The 17385-nt window shown below is 51.3% G+C and overlaps 3 protein-coding genes across 8 annotated transcripts in view; 1 reads left to right on the top strand and 2 right to left on the bottom strand.

Annotated features, from left to right (window-relative positions):
- Phaf1 (phagosome assembly factor 1) overlaps positions 1–3235 on the top strand; it is a 33831-nt gene extending 30596 nt beyond the window's left edge. For both annotated transcript variants that reach the window (XM_045150707.1, XM_004661717.3), the window contains 4 exons: positions 56–99; positions 207–265; positions 1155–1227; positions 1779–3235. In XM_045150707.1, the coding sequence (XP_045006642.1) occupies positions 56–99; positions 207–265; positions 1155–1227; positions 1779–1865 (263 nt within the window). In that variant the 3' untranslated portion in view covers positions 1866–3235. The remainder of the gene's footprint in view (positions 1–55; positions 100–206; positions 266–1154; positions 1228–1778) is intronic.
- Positions 2830–5934, bottom strand: B3gnt9 (UDP-GlcNAc:betaGal beta-1,3-N-acetylglucosaminyltransferase 9). Of its 2 annotated transcripts, none has more exons than XM_004661716.2 (2): positions 5415–5934; positions 2830–4943 (listed from the first exon to the last, which is right to left on the bottom strand). In XM_004661716.2, exons 1-2 carry the CDS (start codon positions 5670–5672, stop codon positions 3816–3818), a joined length of 1386 nt encoding a protein of 461 aa, XP_004661773.2. In that variant the 5' UTR covers positions 5673–5934; the 3' UTR covers positions 2830–3815. The 2 variants fall into 2 exon arrangements, with proteins under 2 accessions (XP_004661773.2, XP_045006628.1); XM_045150693.1 differs by having other exon boundaries at positions 2830–5214; positions 5415–5525.
- A 3150-nt stretch (positions 5935–9084) lies between these two features.
- Positions 9085–17358, bottom strand: Tradd (TNFRSF1A associated via death domain). Of its 4 annotated transcripts, none has more exons than XM_004661715.2 (5): positions 17305–17358; positions 11594–11752; positions 10523–10800; positions 10245–10434; positions 9085–10089 (listed from the first exon to the last, which is right to left on the bottom strand). In XM_004661715.2, the coding sequence occupies exons 2-5, from the start codon at positions 11742–11744 to the stop codon at positions 9779–9781; spliced, it is 930 nt and encodes a 309-aa protein (XP_004661772.2). In that variant the 5' UTR covers positions 11745–11752; positions 17305–17358; the 3' UTR covers positions 9085–9778. The 4 variants fall into 4 exon arrangements, with proteins under 4 accessions (XP_004661772.2, XP_045013961.1, XP_045013974.1 ...); XM_045158026.1 differs by lacking the exon at positions 17305–17358 and adding an exon at positions 17175–17278; XM_045158039.1 differs by lacking the exon at positions 17305–17358 and adding an exon at positions 14621–14652.
- Positions 17359–17385: the final 27 nt, after the last annotated feature.

Raw genomic sequence — 17385 nt, 5'->3', positions numbered from 1 at the left:
CTGCTTGTAACTGGGACCACAGTGAGTTGAACTAGCTACCTCGTTCTTTTTTCAGAAAATGCAGGTGGCCAGACTGAAACATGCACAACCTACAGCAAGGTGAGCTCTTATATCTGATAGCAGCCTGAGGCCACGTCCACTGGGCCAGCCTTAGTCACAGATGTTTTGGTCCCTCTTTACCCATGCTGCCTCTATCCCTTTTGCAGTGGGATAACATTCTGGAGCTCCTGGGCCACCCTGTGGAGAAACCTGTTGTCCTGCACAGGTGAGTCAGAGTTACTGTTTTTGACCATCCCATCCTGCTTTTTGAAACTCCGGAAGTTCCAGGAAGCCTGCCAGTGGATGTTAAGCAAATCACATAAATTTCTGGGTTCAGTGGTAGAGTATTTGTATAGCATGTGCCAAGCCCTGGGCTTAATTCACCACACAAAAGAAAGAGAGGGAAAGGGAAGGGAAGGGAAAAGAGAGGGGAGGGAAGAGAAGGAAAAGAAATTACAGAAATTGTGGTGTTGCTAAAACCTCCTGCCCAATCATGAATATAGGATTGGGCCAATTAAGATAGATGTTTACCTGTAAGAGCTTACCCCCTAATATAGCTCCCCTCTCCTGCCCTAGCTCTAGGTGTGGAAACGCTCTCACCCTATTCAGAACCAGAGCTGTCTTACTTCTCAGCTATTCTTTCCCATCAAACCCACTACCTTCTATAGCCCATATCCCCATTCCTGGCTGCCTGAGGGGCCCTCTTGACTCCTCACCACCCCCATTCAGTTCTTCAGTGACTTTCTGTGGCCTGTTGGATTGTAGAGGATTGAGTTCAGTGAGGCTATCTCTACCCTTTTGATCTTGAGGGCTTATATGGAAGACAGAGGTACTCTTTTTTTTTGGGGGGGGGCGGCATAGGGGGTTAGAGGTAGGCTCTTGCTCTAGCCCAGGCTGACCTGGAATTCACTATGTAGTCTCAGGGTGGCCTTGAACTTATGTCAATCCTCCTACTTCTGCCTCTCGAGTGCTGGGATTAAAGGTGTGCGCCAACACACCCACTGAGACGGACATATTCTTATCGCCTTGAGAGACCATTGGCCATTTCCCAGAAGGGACTGAATGCTCTACTAGCTTGTCATTTGTTCCTTTAATTCTGGCTTCTCTGGCCTCAGGTCCTCCTCCCCAAACAATACCAACCCATTTGGCTCCACATTCTGCTTTGGTCTTCAGCGAATGATCTTTGAGGTAAGTCCTGGAACATCTAAAAATAAGCTAGGTGCCTATAGTAGAAAGAAACTTAACTGCTGTGCTGGTCAGATGAAATCTTTAATAACCCTGTCTGAAAATTGAGAAATAATATTAGGGAAATCTGGTATCACAGAGCCTTGAGCAATCTATATTCAAAAAGATGAGAGGTAACAGGGATCACCTATTTTTATCTGTAGCATGGAGGAAGAACCTCATGGAAAATGGGGCATATTTGTGGGTAAGTGGCTCTGGAGGCTCCACTAATTTAGGAGATTAAGTAGCACTATTTTCTGTCTGGATGTCACACCTTCACAGACTCCTAGTACTTCCAGAAAGATGGGATACACGGGTGTGATAAAGGCTATGTATCCTATGATGAAGGGCAGATCTGTGGGCAAAGGGACACCCCAGTAGCATGAATTAGTTCAGGTCAGGAAGTCCAGGCATGTTTGCAGGTTTGTCATGTATAATCTTTAGCCCACCCCAACCCTGAGTTCATGATCTGCCTACATCTGTCTTGACTCACTATCCTATCCTCTTCACACCAGGTTATGCAGAACAACCATATTGCCTCAGTGACCCTGTATGGTCCCCCAAGGCCTGGTGCCTACCTGAGAACAGCAGAGCTCCCCTAAGGACATCACCCATGCCCCTCTGCCTGTGGAACTGTGCATCACATCCAGCTCAGTGGGTCTCTGTGCCACCCTGTGCCAGTGTTGAAAGGCTGTAGGATGTTCGGAGGTGGGATTTGGGCTGAATGCTCTGCCATAGGACAAGGGGCCCAGATATTCTGTCCGTCCTTAGCCTGCTGCAGCCAGCAGAGAACATAGACTGAAAAGTGAAGCACAAATGTGAGCTTTGATGTCTGGACCCAGGGCCTCAACTAACAAGTGACAAGGCAGGCCATACCAATCCCTGTCCCACACACATGGGAGAACTGGGGCTCTTTCCGTGATTGAGAATGCAGGCACCAGATTAAAGGCAAAGTCCTGCCTTTGGCTCCACATTGCCACATCGCCCTAAAGATAAGCAGGTAGTGTGTCCATAGTACTTGGTTGCAACATTTGCACTACATCCACTTTAGTTACTTGATGAGCTGGCTATGGCCAGTGTGGCCCCTCTCGCCTTTCCTGTTCTTTTGTGCACATGGCTTCCTGCCAAGTCCAGGAGACACACTCAAGTGGTTGAAATACAGGCTTGTTTTGTTTTGTTTTGTTTTTTAGCAGAAATGTGCTCAGGCCTGGCTCCCAGCTTTCTTGGTGGCAACTTTCAAGGTCACCTGTGTCCCTGCATGGTCTAACCTGACTGGCAGGGCTGCATGTTTTCATCTTGTTTGCCTCTTTTATTTAATGCCAAAGTGTTAGCCAAAGACATCTTCCTCCTCCTGTTGTGTTTTAGCATTCTGTTCTGCACTGTGGGCCAGCTCCCTGTCCCGACGCTGAGCACTGTCTTCTGGCCTAGCCATTTGGCTTAAGACCTCCAGAAGCTCAAGGAAGGCTGGGCTGCTTGGTTTCTTCATGGGTCTTGCTAATGGAAAGTAGCATATATGTGCTTTAAAAAATATTAATCCTTTTGAAAAGAATTGAGAAGAGAAATGTATAATTTTATCTCATTTTTAATATTTTGGTCTAGCAACTTGTGATACATAGATGACAATTTTGTGAGTTTTTCAAATGTGTGTACAGACTTTTGTAAATATGACTCTTTTGTAATTAACTCATGTACAGCCTCATCTTGTATAGTTCATGATGAATGTGCAGGGGACCTGCCCCAGGTGCCAGTATGGTTCCTGAGACTGCAGCCAGGCCTTTGTGGCACTCCCATGACTTTGTGACTGACTAGTGTCTTCCCATTTGGATCTTGGTCTGGCCAGAGACCCTGCACATCCCACTGTCAGGGGTAGCCAGGACTGTTCCCATCCTCTTGAATTAGAGGAAACTTCCTCATCCCCTGCCCACATCTCCTTTCCAATAAAGCACCTGTTGCCCTCAGCAACAGCAAACTATGTGCTGCTGCTGGGATGTTTGTACTAAAAAAGTGTGCTGCATGTGTTGGGGGGTGTTTTGTTTGTTTTGGAGGGGTGGTTGGTTGAATATGGGATATGGAAAATTTTATAGTGGAGCAGTCTTAGAAATGCTCCATCTCTGGTACCAGCTCTGGGTTCTCGAAGGGTTGATGCCAGCAAAGCAGATCTCAGAGGGGAAGGGGAAGATCTAAAGATGTAGACAGGGCTGGGAATCCACTCTGGAAAAGGAAGGAAACAAAATATCTGTGGGAAAGTGTTTGGCAGGTCCATGAAGACTGGTGGGACCTGTCCTTTGGTCTCTCCCTCATTGTAGAATTCCATATGAAGCCTCCAGTGATGAGTGTTACTTGCTAAGTGGACTAAAATTAAAATGCGGGCTTCATTTGGGCATGCTGGACAACATGGTTTACCGCCTTGGCTCTGCTATCTCAGTCAGTCATGGTTACAACTGTGATCTTCGGAACAGCCACATAAACCATAATCTTCTGTATGAGAGACTCCTTAAGCTCCTCCTGTCCTGGCATGGAGAATGGATGAAAAGCTAGCTGTGATGGGTAGCTTAAGAGTTCCATTGGAAGGGCCCTGCAACCGCAGGCTGTGGGTGTGCACAGGCTGGACTTGGAGGGCCGTGCAGCAGGCGCCACATAAGCCAGATGTCAGCAGCTGACAGCCCGTGCACTACCACCAGTTCTCTGTAGAAGCACGGATCAAAAGTGCGAAGATGTGGTGCAGCTGAAGGCTGGGAGATGCCAAAGGTACGGAAGGCCGGATGAGGCTCGGGTGTGAGCCGCAGCCGCTGTAGGCACATACCTAGAAAGACATCATCTATAGGAAAGAGTTCAACCTGTGAGCAGGCATCAGCCAGACGGCGCAGTGTGGCTCCAGAAAGAACGAAGCCACCACCTCCAGCGTAGGCCGGGTAAACCGGAAGGCCGTACACAGCCTCGGGTATATAGTACTTGCTGGTCCTCCTGCGGATTGGCCTGGCCTGCACAATCACGTCCCCTGCGAGCAGGTCTTGCGCGGGGTCCCTCGATTCCAGGAACTGAAGCAGGTTCCTTACATGCACGAACACATCCGCATCACCCTTAAAAACGAAGCGCACGTCTGGACAAAAGGCTGAGGCCCAGGACAGAAAGTGGATCTCCTTCAGCGTTAGGTTGAAGAAGGTGTCCTCGAAAGCCCACAGCAGGATGTCTGAGTAGGCACGGCTCTCGGCCGCCAGCAGCGCACGCCAGTGCGCCTGGGTCCCGCCCTCCACGGCCGAAGCTCCGGTGCCCGAGCCCCTGGGCACACCCAGCAAGAACACTCTGCGCACGAGCGCCCCCTGCACGCGGCCCTCAGCACCCCACGTCTGGCGTACCGCTTGGCGCCTTTCGAAGTCGCCCGCCACCGACTTGACCGCGATGAGCAGGTCGGGTCCGCGGCCAGGCGCGCCGTCGCCGCCGCCGCGGCACTTGTGCGGCTGGTTGATGAGCAGCGGGAAGCGCCGCTGGTCCTTGGCACGCAAGTACCGGCCGAAGTCGAACGGGCCCGTGGGCGTGGGCGGCGCCGGTGTGTCCCCCTCGTAGGCGGGCGGGGCGGCGCCGGCGTCGAGTACCTGGGGGTCTCGGGGACCTAGGGCGGGCCTCAGCGCTGGCAGCCCCCGCGCCGCAGGCGCCCTGGTGGTCGGGGCCGCCCCGTCGCGCTGCGTGTAGAGTAGGAGGCTGAGGGCGGCTCCGAGGAGCAGCGTGAGCACCGCCTCCCGGCGCAGTCGCAGCCTTCCCCGCATGTCCCCGGGCCGGTGCCCGCCCGCCCACCTTCTCAGAGGGTCGCTACCAAGGGATCCCGAGGCGAGGCGGTGGCTGGCAGCCAGCAGGAGGAGGAGGGAGCTGGCGGCCACGCCCTGGGGGCCTCTACCGGATCATCTGCGCTCGACCTCTGCTCCAGGGCCCTGATACACCACCCCAACGAGCATCCTGAAGGGACAAGAAGTTCCCCCTTGTCGGCAACTCACGGTGCCCCGGCTCCGGCCCAGGACGGCGCCCCGAGGCCGGGCTGGCAGACGCGACTTTCAGCCCTGACCCATGCCCGCCCCCCTTGGTCCGCTGAAGTGAATATCTTGTGCCTTTCCCCTCTCCGCCTCAGACCCCGGGGCCTTGGGGATCCCAGCACTCACGTTCAGTCCCTCGAGAGGGGCGCGGGCCCCGGAAAGCCCGTGCCTCGGGGGGCTCACCGCAGGGTCCCAAGGGCGGCCATGGGCCGAGCCTGAGCCAAATGCAGCGTTGGCAGGAAGGGGGCCCGGGCCCTGCCACGTGATCCTCCAGCTGTGTGAGCCCAGACATCTGGAGCCCAGCTCCGCCCAGGCGCAGGGAGCGCCATCTCGGAGTGGGGACTGGTCCTCACAGGGTTCCTCACAGGCGGCTCTCGCTGTCATCCAACCAAATTCCAAGCTTCTAAAGCTTGAAAAGTATGTACCCTCACCCCACCTCTAGACAGTGAGGCGGGGCCTAGGCTGTCAGGGAGTCCCCAGTACCGCTGGCCACCCGGCGCGTCCCAAATCTCTGGGCTGCTGAAAGCCTTAATTGTGGATCTGACCACTAGCCTGGACCATCCTTCAGAGATCCTCTCCCTAGCAGCTCTGATCACCATATAAGAGCCGTAAACTGCCTCGGTGACACACAACTGCTTCCTTGCCCCTAGCTGTGATGCCTGCCACCTGGCAGACACACTAAGGACACAGCTAGTCCAATTCGTACAACCCTGCCAGCAGCTGTCACTGTTTATGTCCAGTTGGGGACAGTGCTCTAATGAATCTGAATTATGGACCCAGGATCACAGAATGTACTTACTCCCCACCCCACCCCAGGTCTTCTAGTATTTGAGACTCTCCCTCTGCTACCTTGCCCCTTCATTCTGGGATACAGGACATGGGACAGTGAAACCCTGTCTGTACTAACTTCCCAGGCAAGCACTCAGTCCTGCCAGTCCTGCTCCTATCCAGTTTTAAGTCTCCCGGTCCCCAGCATAGCGTCCTGCAGGAAGAAATGACCATGCTAATGCCACTAGATTGGGCTGGCTCCTTGAGGACATCAGGGAGCAAAGGCTGAGACCAGCTGGGCAGAGAGGCACTCTGCTTATAGGATCCAGTCCTTGTCTACCTCTGCTGCCAGCCCACGACCCCCGCCCCCAGAACTCCAGGTCTCCAAGTCCCTGCTGATGTGGTGAACTCTAGTGTACACTGTCTGCCTCAGAGTTTGTCAAACAGCTGGAGCAGTGGTGTAACCCAGCACTCGTCTCCCTCGAGGGTACATACACATCTACTTCTGAATCACTACTTCCTGTGTTTCCCTCTCCCTCAAAGAAAGCCCTCAATTTAAAAAAAAAAAAAAACTACTTATGGGCTGGAGAGATGGCTTAGCGGTTAAGCGCTTGCCTGTGAAGCCTAAGGACCCCGGTTCGAGGCTCGGTTCCCCAGGTCCCACGTTAGCCAGATGCACAAGGGGGCGCACGCATCTGGAGTTCGTTTGCAGAGGCTGGTAGCCCTGGCGCGCCCATTCTCTCTCTCCCCCTCTATCTGTCTTTCTCTCTGTGTCTGTCGCTCTCAAATAAATAAATAAAAACTTTAAAAAAAAAAAAAAAAGCCCTCCCCTGGGAGCTTTACTCCTTCCTGCTCAGAGAACCATCAGGAACCCTCTATTCTGGCCTTCCTATCACCTGACTTCCCACTTCCTGCTGAGGAATATCTATGGGCTGTCCTACCCAGAACTTCCTAAAGGCCACTCCTCAGATTTGACCCATTGCAACCTTCATTATAGCAGTAGCTGCCTCTTGGCTTCCAAATCCCTTGCTCTTTGTGCTGCTCTTTTCTAGTAGGTGTCACCCTTCAGGACCTCCTCCTGAGCCATCTCACCCACTCCCACCTTTTCATTAATCTTGTAGTGTTTTATTTTGAGACAAAGTTTTGCTATATAGCCTAGGCTGGCCTTGAACTGGCAATCCTCATGTCTCCGCCTCCCAAGTGTTGAGATTACACAGGCCTGTGCCACCATGCCCAGCTCCATTCATGAATCTTTACTGTTCTTTGCTTTCAAGGTCACTCCTGGAAGTCCTGCAGAAACATCACACCAATAGAGAAAGTAGGGACTCTCACAGGCCTCCATCCCAACAGCCAACACAAACTGCAGGTCATCTCTCACCCCATTCCTCATTCATGGTCACGGGCCTGTTGTGTGCTTCTTTCTGGTGAACAGCAGTTGGTATCCGTCCTCTCTTCCATCTCTGCAGCCTAAATGCTGGCTTCTGTTGGTGTCTCTCCTCTAGCCTCCCAGTCTTCTTGACTCCCTACCCTTCCAAGGTTTCACACTGACCTTGTTATAAAATCCAAACTCAGGAACCTCTGAGCAGCAGCCACTGAAGGAGAAGGAATTACATGTGTGTGTGAACACATGCACTTACACGTGAAAGTGCACTAGGGGGTGGAGACAGCTGAGTTACAATCTAAACTCCTCAAACTCTTATTTGCTTTACTTTCTCCCAAATACCTGCTTGGTGGCAATGGGCATTTGTATTTACATTTCTTTTCATTCATTTCTAAATCTTTTTATTTTTGCAAGGGGGGAAGGGGCTCAGTGTAGGTTTTCTCTCTAGTCCAGGCTGACCTGGAATTCACAAGACAGTCTAAGGGTGGCCTCGAACTCATGGCAATCCTCCTACCTCTGCCTCCTGGGATTAAAGGTGTGCACCACCACACCCCATTCAAGGTGACAGTTCTTGAAGATTGAGAATTGAAGGCCTATTGACACTTTTAAAGAATGAGAGTTGGGCGTGGTGGTGCATGCCTTTAATCCCAGCACCCAGGAGGCAGAGGTAGGAGGATTGCCATGAGTTCGAGGCCACCCTAAGACTACATAGTGAATTGCAAGTCAGCCTGGGCCAGAGTGAGAACCTACCTCAAAAAAAAAAAAAGAAAAAAGAAAAGAGGAGAATGAAAATGAAGATGAAGCTGGTTCACTTAAAGAGGAAAAGGAGGATGAAAGTGAAGCAAGCTCAGATCTAGGAGAGGGAAAAGAGGAACTGATCATTTTATACTTAGAAGAAATTCAGCCCATGCATGGTAGTGCACACTTGTATGCCCAGCACTGGGGAGCTTGAAGCTGGGATGTTGACCAATTGAGGAGTGGGATGGGGGGAGAGAGCTAGTGATGAGAGAGGAAGGCTGGGTGTGGTGGCACATGCCTTTAATCCCAGCACTTGGGAGGCAGAGATAGAAGGATCACTGTGAGTTTGAAGCCAGCCTGGGACTACGAAGTGAGTTCCAGGTCAGCCTGGGCTAGAGACACTATCTGGAAAAACAAAAACAAAGGGGTGGGGAGGAAGACGGTGGTCTTTGAAGAAGAGGAAAAAATGCTAAAGATGATGGAAGGGATGCTAAGAGCAGATTGTCATACAATGGAGTGATCACATCTTTGTTTTGTAGCTGTGCCTACAGAAAGTAATGGGTCCTTTTTACAGGAAAAGTATGCTTTTACAATGAAGATTTGTTAGTCTTCATGATCATATTGTGTGTACTGAAAATTCTATCTCCCACTATGAAGATTTTGAGGTTTTGTTTTTTTTTGAGATAGGATCTCGCCCTAGCCCAGGCTGACCCCAGAATTCACCCTGTAGTCTCAGGATGGCCTCAAGTTTACAGTGATCGTCCTACCTCAGCCTCCCAACTGAAGGGATTAAAGGTGTGTACCACCATGCCCAGCCAGAATCTTAATTTTTCTAATTCACGTTCATTGTATTAGACACTTTTAATCCATAACTAAAACATTATCACTGAAAATAAGACACAAACTCTGTTAAGTGGTTCACCAGACCCCTTGTTATTCCTCACCAACAGATCATTCAGCAATCAATCCTTGTTCCCATCCAGTCACCCTGAACTTGGTGCTCTTCTAACTCCCTTCCCTCTTGACTTCCCCACCTGAGCCTGCTGTGTCCAGAACATTGTCCCTTGCTCCATGCCCCACTCCACCCTGCCCATACTCATCCGTTCCAGGAGCCTAGCCCTCCTCTGAACTTCTACAACCTCCTGTTTAAGACAAGCCTACACTTTATTACCATTGCAGAGTGCTCAGATCTCACAGTAAGTGTGAACTAGGGGCATGCAGGGCTCCTGCATCTTGCTCACGACAGTATTTGCAGGACCTAGAGTGATGCATAATACTCAGAAGGTCCAGGTGTTTGATGATCGTTGCTAATGACAGTCGATGGCAGGCCAAAAGCCCCTCTTCCTCAGCGAGAGAGGGTGAGAACATGCATACTGCCTCCATCAAAGATTCTGGGGCAGATTCCCAGAGGCTTGGTCGGTGGGTGCTAGTCTAGCTCCTAGGGAAGGCAGCCAACTCTGCCCCAGCAGCTCCAGCATCTCGGCAAACAGGGAGTGGATAGAAGGGAGTCAGCAGCAGCAACAGGCCCGTACAGCCATCCAGGGACTCCAAACTCAGGCTGAACTCCTGGTTTACTACCTTTTCCGCGGTACTGCGTGCTGGACTAGGATAGACTGCCATCGGGTTCGGCCAGGCCCAGCAGATCCTCGGCTAGACTAGTGAGCTCGTTCTCCTCGAGCGCCTCCACCAGGCGCTGCAGCGTGGCGCGGCGGCCCTCGGCCTGCACGAAGCGCCGCAGCAGCTGGAAGGCCTGCTCGTATAGCCCGTCGCGCTCGTATTCGTAAGCCAGCGAGTCGAGCACGGGATCCCGCAGAGCCCGGCAGTCACGCTGCAGAGAGCGCCCCACCCTGCGCCACTTGAGGCCCACGGAGCGTGCAAACGTTTGCTGGTCTTGCAGACTCAGCGGCCGGTTCACTGCGGAGGAAGTGGGGAGGAGAGGAAGATGGACGCCAAATCCCCAGTCATGACCCCCGCCCCCCGTGACTGCCCCCAAACCCCGGGGCCCTGCCCTCACTTCTCCCCAAACTAGTCTCCTGGTGGTCTACCCCGCGTCTGCACGCGCGCCTCACCTACAGTATGACCATGGAACAGAAAAGTCTGGTTAGATGAGGGTGGCGGCTTCTCCGTCGGAGAGGGAACCAGAGACTGCAAGAGACCTGAGGTGACCTCTGAGCCGCCACCCTGGCTGGGCAAACTGCATGTCAGATTGCAAAGCGCATCCTCTAGCTCCTCAAGTTCCTCATCCCGGAGCCGGTCGGGCTGGGTGGAGAAAGGGGATGAACCGTCAGTGGGGCTGTCAGCCGGGAATCCTGCCCACCCCATCTTAATTAACCCTGGCCGGAAGCACCTTCTGAGCTAAGATGCAATTCAAACACCGCTCCTCGTCTGTCAGCCAAGCGTCCAGCAGCTCGGTGCCCGCGCGCAGTTCCAGCTGCAGCGGCATTGAGCGCTGTGCCAGCGCCGCTGCCAGGAGCCTCTGCAGCGCGGCGCGCAGCGCCCCCTCGCGGTACAGGCGGAGAAAGCGGCCGCAGGGCGGGCGCCCGCAGAAACGCAATTGCACAATCAACTGCGGGTCGCTGCAGTGGATCTTCAGTATCTGCAGCACGTTCGGGTTCTCCACGCTCTCTGAGGAGGCGAGCAGTCAGGCGACCGGCAGTCCCCAAGCGGGGATGTTCTCCAAGCGGCCAGAGGAGGTGTGAAGCCCCAGTTAGACTTCAGTCCTATCCCCTAACCTGGGGTGCAGGGTTAACCAGAACTCCCAGCTGGGAGACAAAATTGGAGTGCAAACAACCACCCAGTACGAAGGCCAGAAGCTACCACAAAGTGCGTCCCAAGACAGAATGGGCGCTACCTAACCCCACCTATGAATCCCACAGTGAGGCTTTACAACATAGAAAAGGGGCTGTGCCTTTGGCTTCCTAGGAGGGAGGAGGGGCAGGTCTCAGGTCTTCAATCTCCTCCTATTAGATCTCCTCCAGCCAGAGAAGGAGACTGGCTACAGCCTCCAGCGGTCTCTGCTCTTTGAGGAGAAGGGGAATCTGGAAGGGTAGGTACTGGGGAGGGGTCTTGGGCAAGGAGTGCTGCAGGGGGACAGGAAAAGAGGAGAAAAAAATGCACAATTAGTAGAAAGGAGTGAGCTGGTTAGTCAGGAGTGTGGAGCAGGTGGACGTTAGTGTAGAAACAGGCTGATCTAGCTTGGGATGAGCACCCATGTCTAACTCAAGCATATACAAACAGAAAAGGCAGGCCCTGTGCAGCTAGAGGTCGTCTCTCCTTTCTCAACCACCTCCCCACATCCCAAAATCCTTTTCCTTGTGAGGCGGTGAGCCAAAACCTTAGAAAATCAAAGGGATACGACCTTAGCCCCAGCCCCCCCCCCCAAAAAAAAGCCCTCTCCCATACCTGCCCAGCCACATACCTGCCAGTGCAGTCTTCAGAGCCTTGTATACTTCCACCTTCTTCTGGGGGTTTGTGTAGGCTTCAGATAGGATCACCTTATCCAGTAAAGACTCCAAAAATAGGTAAGCACTGCCTACCCACTCTTCGTGCTCATGTGGCCCAGCTGCCATCTTGCCTCCTAGAAGTACAGAGAGGCACCCACATCATCCCTAGACTTGGAGACAACTGTCCAGTCCTGTGTGGCTCAGCTGGACCTTCACAGCAGCTCCAGCCAGCTGGCACACTAAGGGCAGGAAGTCTACCATCTCACCGTCAGTGCTTCGGGCTCTACGCAGAGTCCCAGGCAGCCTGCATTTGAAGCGAAGATGTCCCTCCACAGAAAAAGTCCAGGGTCACAAGGACCGGGAGAGCGGAGGTGAAGCCAGCAGTAGTAGACTGCCTTCTCCTCAGGCCAGTGTGTTTTCTCTCTTACCAAAGCTGACAGGAGACACTTTCCTTCTGGATGGAGCCCATGTACTGCATTGCCTTCAGCTTAATGTTGAGTCCCTGGAATCCCTGTAGGTCCCAAGAACCACCTGTGTTCCTGCTACACCTGGCTTCTTCACTTATTTTCCATTATTATTACTATTATTATTTTATTTTGAGGCAGGGTTTCCCTCTACTCCAGGCTGACCTGCAATTCACTATGTAGTCTCAGGATGGCCTCAAACTCATGGTGATCCTCCTATCTCTGCCTCCTAAATGGTGGGGTTAAATGCATGTGCCACCACACCTGGCACTTATTTTCATTCTTTAGATCCAAGTTTGGGAATGAGAAATAAGCTTGGCCAAACTGCATATTCAATTCCCCATTCTGCAAAGACCAGTTCAGACCTGGTACAGGGCTCAAGTTGAACCAACAGAACCCTGTAACTCTGGCTGGACCAATAAGAAACAGGTACTAATTTCCCTTCATTGAGGTCTACTATGCCACTACTTATGAATAGCATATCTGAAAACAAAACCTACATATAAGGAAACAAGAGATGGGACATAGGAGATGGGGGAAACGACTCAGTGGGTAAGAGTGTGCTGTGCAAGCATTAGGACCTGAGTTTGTTTTTGATTTTCGAGGTGGGGTCTCACTCTGGCCCAGGCTGACCTGGAATTCACTATGTATTCTCAGGGAGGCCTCGAACTCATGGCGATCCTCCTACCTCTGCCTCCCCAGTGCTGGGATTAAAGGTATGTGCCACCATGCCTGGCTAAGAGCTGAGTTTGATCCCTCATGCCTACATAAAAAAATCTTCTTCTACATGTGTGTGCACATGCCTAAACACACACCACAAATACTACATTGTCACTAAAAAAATAAAAGTTTATAAAAAAGAGATGGGAACATACACTCTTAACCACACTATGCCCCTGAAACCACTCTGAAGTGTTCAGTTATGGGATCTATGTCATTCCATTTTGTTACAAGGACTTTGGGGTTGGGCAGATACTCAAGATCTTCACCTAAAATTGTTCCCTTTTGTTTTTACATATTTTTGTTTATTTATGTGCAATCAGAGAGAGGTAGAAGAGAGACAGACAGAATGGGCACACCAGGGCCTCCAGCTGCTGCTGCAAAGGGACTCAAGATGCATGAGCCACTTTGTGCATCTTGCTTTACATGGGTACTGGGGAATCAAGCTCCGGTCATTAGGCAAGCACCTTAACCACTGAATCATCTCTCCAGCCCCATTTTTAAATATTGTTATGGTGATTTATTTGGGAGAGAGGGAGAAAAGAGACAGATAGAGAAGAAGAATGGGCACACCAGGGCTCTTCAGCCACTGCAAACAAACTCCAGATGCATGTGCCACCTTATGCATCTGGCTTATATGGGTACTGGAGAATCGAACTTGAATCCTTAGACTTCACAGGCCAGCACCTTAACCGCTAAGCCATGTCTCCAGCCCAAATTGTTCCATTTTGAACTCCTTTCTTGTCAAAACCGAGCTAGAGCTCCTCAGTACTGTTATCACCTCTGTCCATCTCCTGTCAAAAGTCTGCTGCTAGGGATGGAGAGAGGGCTTAGCAGTTAAGGCACTTGTCTGCAAAGCCAAAGGACCCAAGTTCGATTCCCCAGTACCCACATAAAACAGATGCACATGATGACATATGCATCTGAAGTTTGTTTGCAGTGGCTAAAGGCCCTGGTGCACCCATTCTCTCTCTCCCTCCCTCCTTCTATCTGCCTCTTTTGCTCTCAAATAAATAAATTTTTTAAAAAATGCTCTTAGATCAGGGGTGCTAAATTCCCAGTTAGGAAGCCACTGCATTTAACCTTAGCTCAGTGACCTCCCAGATACTGCCTCAAGAGGGGGCAAATGAAGGAAATGTCCTACCTTTTCCTCCTTACCTCACCTGAGGCAACTACCCCCACACACTCATTTCCTGGAAACATGGGTCAAGACAACACTTCCTGCCTCCATCAGTCATATTCTTTATTCTCTGGCCTTCTTTATTTATAAATAAATGATGAACTAAGAGGAACACTGATCCACTGCTCAGGACAGGTGGGTAGTCCATTTACTCCTAGTGAGGGGCAGGAAGCCTGGAATAGGGTGTGCCAAGAGAAACCAGGGCCATACCCTGGCATAGTTTTAGCAGGATAAGGCTCCTGAGAACAGAGCAGAAGCTGCATCTCAGCTCTGCCCCCATTCCCTAATGGAGTATCAAGGCTGAGACAGTACCTGGGCAAGATTACCCAGCATCACTCAGACCCTGGCAAGAGAAATGATAACTGGTGATGGCCCTCGTTGAATTTAAGCATAGGAGACACAATTTTGGAGCACCTTCCCTGTTGATCTTCTCACAGGAAATATATTAGTAGTATGTCTTTACCCAGAACAACACTCTGAAAACCACCAGAACAGCACACCGTGTTTATGTCTGGCCAGACTGGGAAATAATTCTTTTTTTTTTTTTGTATTTAGCAGCATTTTCTACATTATATAAAATAGACACATTTATTTTGAGAGCTAGAGGTTCTAGCAGAAGAGCACAGCTACTTGCATACCCTTGACTGAAATCCTCCTCTATTCGGGAAAGGTCGTCCTCTTGGACCAAGTGTGCAGCTTCAGGAGGGATGCACATAGGGTGGTGAGCCAGCCAGATCAGCTGAATCAACCCTGGTGATCAATGGGGTGACAGATGCCGCAGCTAGATCAGCCTTACATCCTAGACACATTTATTTTGTATTAAAAAATAAGGTAGGGGGCGTGGTGGCATAAACCTTTAATCCCAGCACTTGGGAGGCAGAGGTAGGAGGATTGCCAAGAGTTTGAGGCCAGCCTGAGACTACAGAGTGGGTTCCAAGTCAGCTTTGGCTAGAATGTGACCCTACCTTGCAAGAAACAAAAAAAAAAAAAAAAAAGGAAGGAAGAAAGAAAGAAAGGAGGGCTGGAGGGATGGCTTAGTGGTTAAGGCATTTGCCTGCAAAGCCAAAGGACCCTAGTTTGATTCCCCAGTACCCATGTTAGCCAGATGCACAAGAGGACACACTCATCTGGAGTTCGTTTGTAGTGGCTGAAAGCCCTGGCAAGCCCATTCTCTCTCTCTCTCCTTCTCTCTATCTCCCTCTCTCTGTCAAATAAATAAATAGATAAAAATAATAAATATATATATAAAGAAAGGGGATTAAGTCAGGGCTGGGCATATAGCTCAGTGGCTTGCCTAGAGTGTGCAAGGCCTTGAGTTTCATCCCAGATACCAAACAATGATGATGATGATAATAATAATAATAAAATTTTAATTTATTTCTTTGAAAGGAGAGAATGGATGCAGCAGGGCCTCTATCCACCGCAAAAGGACTCCAGATGCATGAGCCACTTTGTGCATCTCGCTTTATATGGGCACTGCGGAATTAAACCCCAGCCGTTAGGCTTCGCAGGCAAGGGCCTTAACTGCTGAGACATCTCTTCAGCCCAATACTAATAAATAATAATAATAGAGCTGGGCATGGTGGCACTCTACCATCTTAAGTACTCAGAAGGCTGAGGGGAAGAGCAGGAATTCAAAGCCAACCTGGGTTATACAGCAAGACCCCAATCTAAAGAAAGAAGATTGAAAGAGACCTCTTTCCTTCCTTTGTTTTCCTGTGGACTGAATCTTGGCCTTACATGAACTAGGTAAGTGCTCTACCACTGAGCCACACCCCAGCCCTAAATTTCTTTCTTAAAAAGCTAAGCAACATGGGCTAGAGAGATAGGTTAGTGGTTAAGGCACATGCCTGCAAAGCTTAAAAACCCAGGCTCAATTCTCCAGGTCCCACATAAGCCAGATGCACATGGTGACACATGCATCTGGAGTTTGTTTGCAGTGGCTAGTGGCCATGGCATACCCATTCTCACTCACTTTCTCTCTCTCAAATAAATAAATAATAATAATTAATTAATTTTTTAAAAAGCTAAGCAACAGCTGGGTGTGGTGGCACATGCCTTTAATCCCAGCACTCAGAAGGCAGAGGTAGGAGGATCACCATGAGTTCAAGGTCACCCTGAGATTACATAGTGAGTTCCAGGTCAGCCTGAGCTAGAGTGAAACCCTACCTGGGGGTGGGGGAGCAAAGCCCCGCATGGTGGCACATGCCTTTAGTCCCAGGGCTTGGGAGGCAGAGATAAGAGAATTGCCATGGGTTCAAAGGCCACTCTGACACTACATAATGAATTCCAGGTCAGCCTGGGATAAATCGAAACCCTACCTTGAAAAACCAAAAAACAAACAACAAAAAACAGGATGAACCTCTTAGATGACAAGTAGAAACAAGACGGGAGGGATCCAGCAAAGGAGGCAAAACGGTCTAAGAAAATAGGCATTTCTTTCTCCCTCTGACTTGGAATTGCTGCTTGGATGGCTAGGGTGGAAGCAAGGTGGAAGCAAGTTCAGGACTGCACCTGAGTCTACCCATCAGGCCTGCCAAGCAAGAGTGCTGGAAACCTGAAGGTGGGAAGATGCTCCCATCCCACTCACCAGTACTGGGCAAAAGGAGAGGTCTGCTGGGCTAGGGGGACAGGCGAGCTCAGGTAGATAAGGGGGAAGAGGTTTGTCTCCCATTATCCCAAAAGAGAATCCATCCCAGGAGTCCACGGAAAACCTGAGTCTCACCCACCCTGGAGTCCGCTTCTCCCAGGGGAGCTAAGCCTGGGAGCGTCTAGTGAGCGGACAATATGCGGACACTTAGGCACCAACCTATAAACAACTGTCCCTTACTACCAGAGGCCTAGTGTCTCATATCACCCAGCGGTCCACAGGCAGCCAGCCACTCTGCCTAGGTGAACGGAGATGGCCTACAGGCCTGGCCCAAGGACTGAGAAACCGCGATTCGGGGGACACAGCAGGGCACGCCCCCTTGTATGGCTGCGCCATTCCGGAGCTCTCTCGGGGAGCTTCCCAGCCTCCCACCAACCCGGCTTGAAGTTGGGAAGTGGAGAACTGGGAATCTCAGCTCACGGAACTGTCCAGACCCTGCCCGGCTCAGACACCCTCTCGCCCATAATTCCTGCTGCTGCTCAAAAACTCCTTAGGTTAGGGGCAAGAAACCCGCGAGGGTCAATTTCCGTACCCCCTCCTACCTCCCATCGAATCGGCCCCGTAGTGCCCGCCATCACCAGTGGGCCCCGACCGACGTGGGTGCGAACCGCGCGCCGCCCACGCTCGGAAGCCAAACATGCAGCGAGGAGCCCACCCGCCGCCCGGACTGACCTGGCTGCTGCCGCCCGGCCCGGTCCCCAAGCCCGCCAGGCTGGGCTCGGCGCGCCGCTTCCGGGTGTGCGCAGAGGCGCT

The sequence above is a fragment of the Jaculus jaculus genome, chromosome 1 (genome assembly GCF_020740685.1).
Source record: "Jaculus jaculus isolate mJacJac1 chromosome 1, mJacJac1.mat.Y.cur, whole genome shotgun sequence".
NCBI classification, from domain to species: domain Eukaryota; kingdom Metazoa; phylum Chordata; class Mammalia; order Rodentia; family Dipodidae; genus Jaculus; species Jaculus jaculus.
The sequence above is the reverse complement of the archived record's forward strand: the minus strand, read 5'-3'. Positions and strand labels throughout refer to the sequence as shown.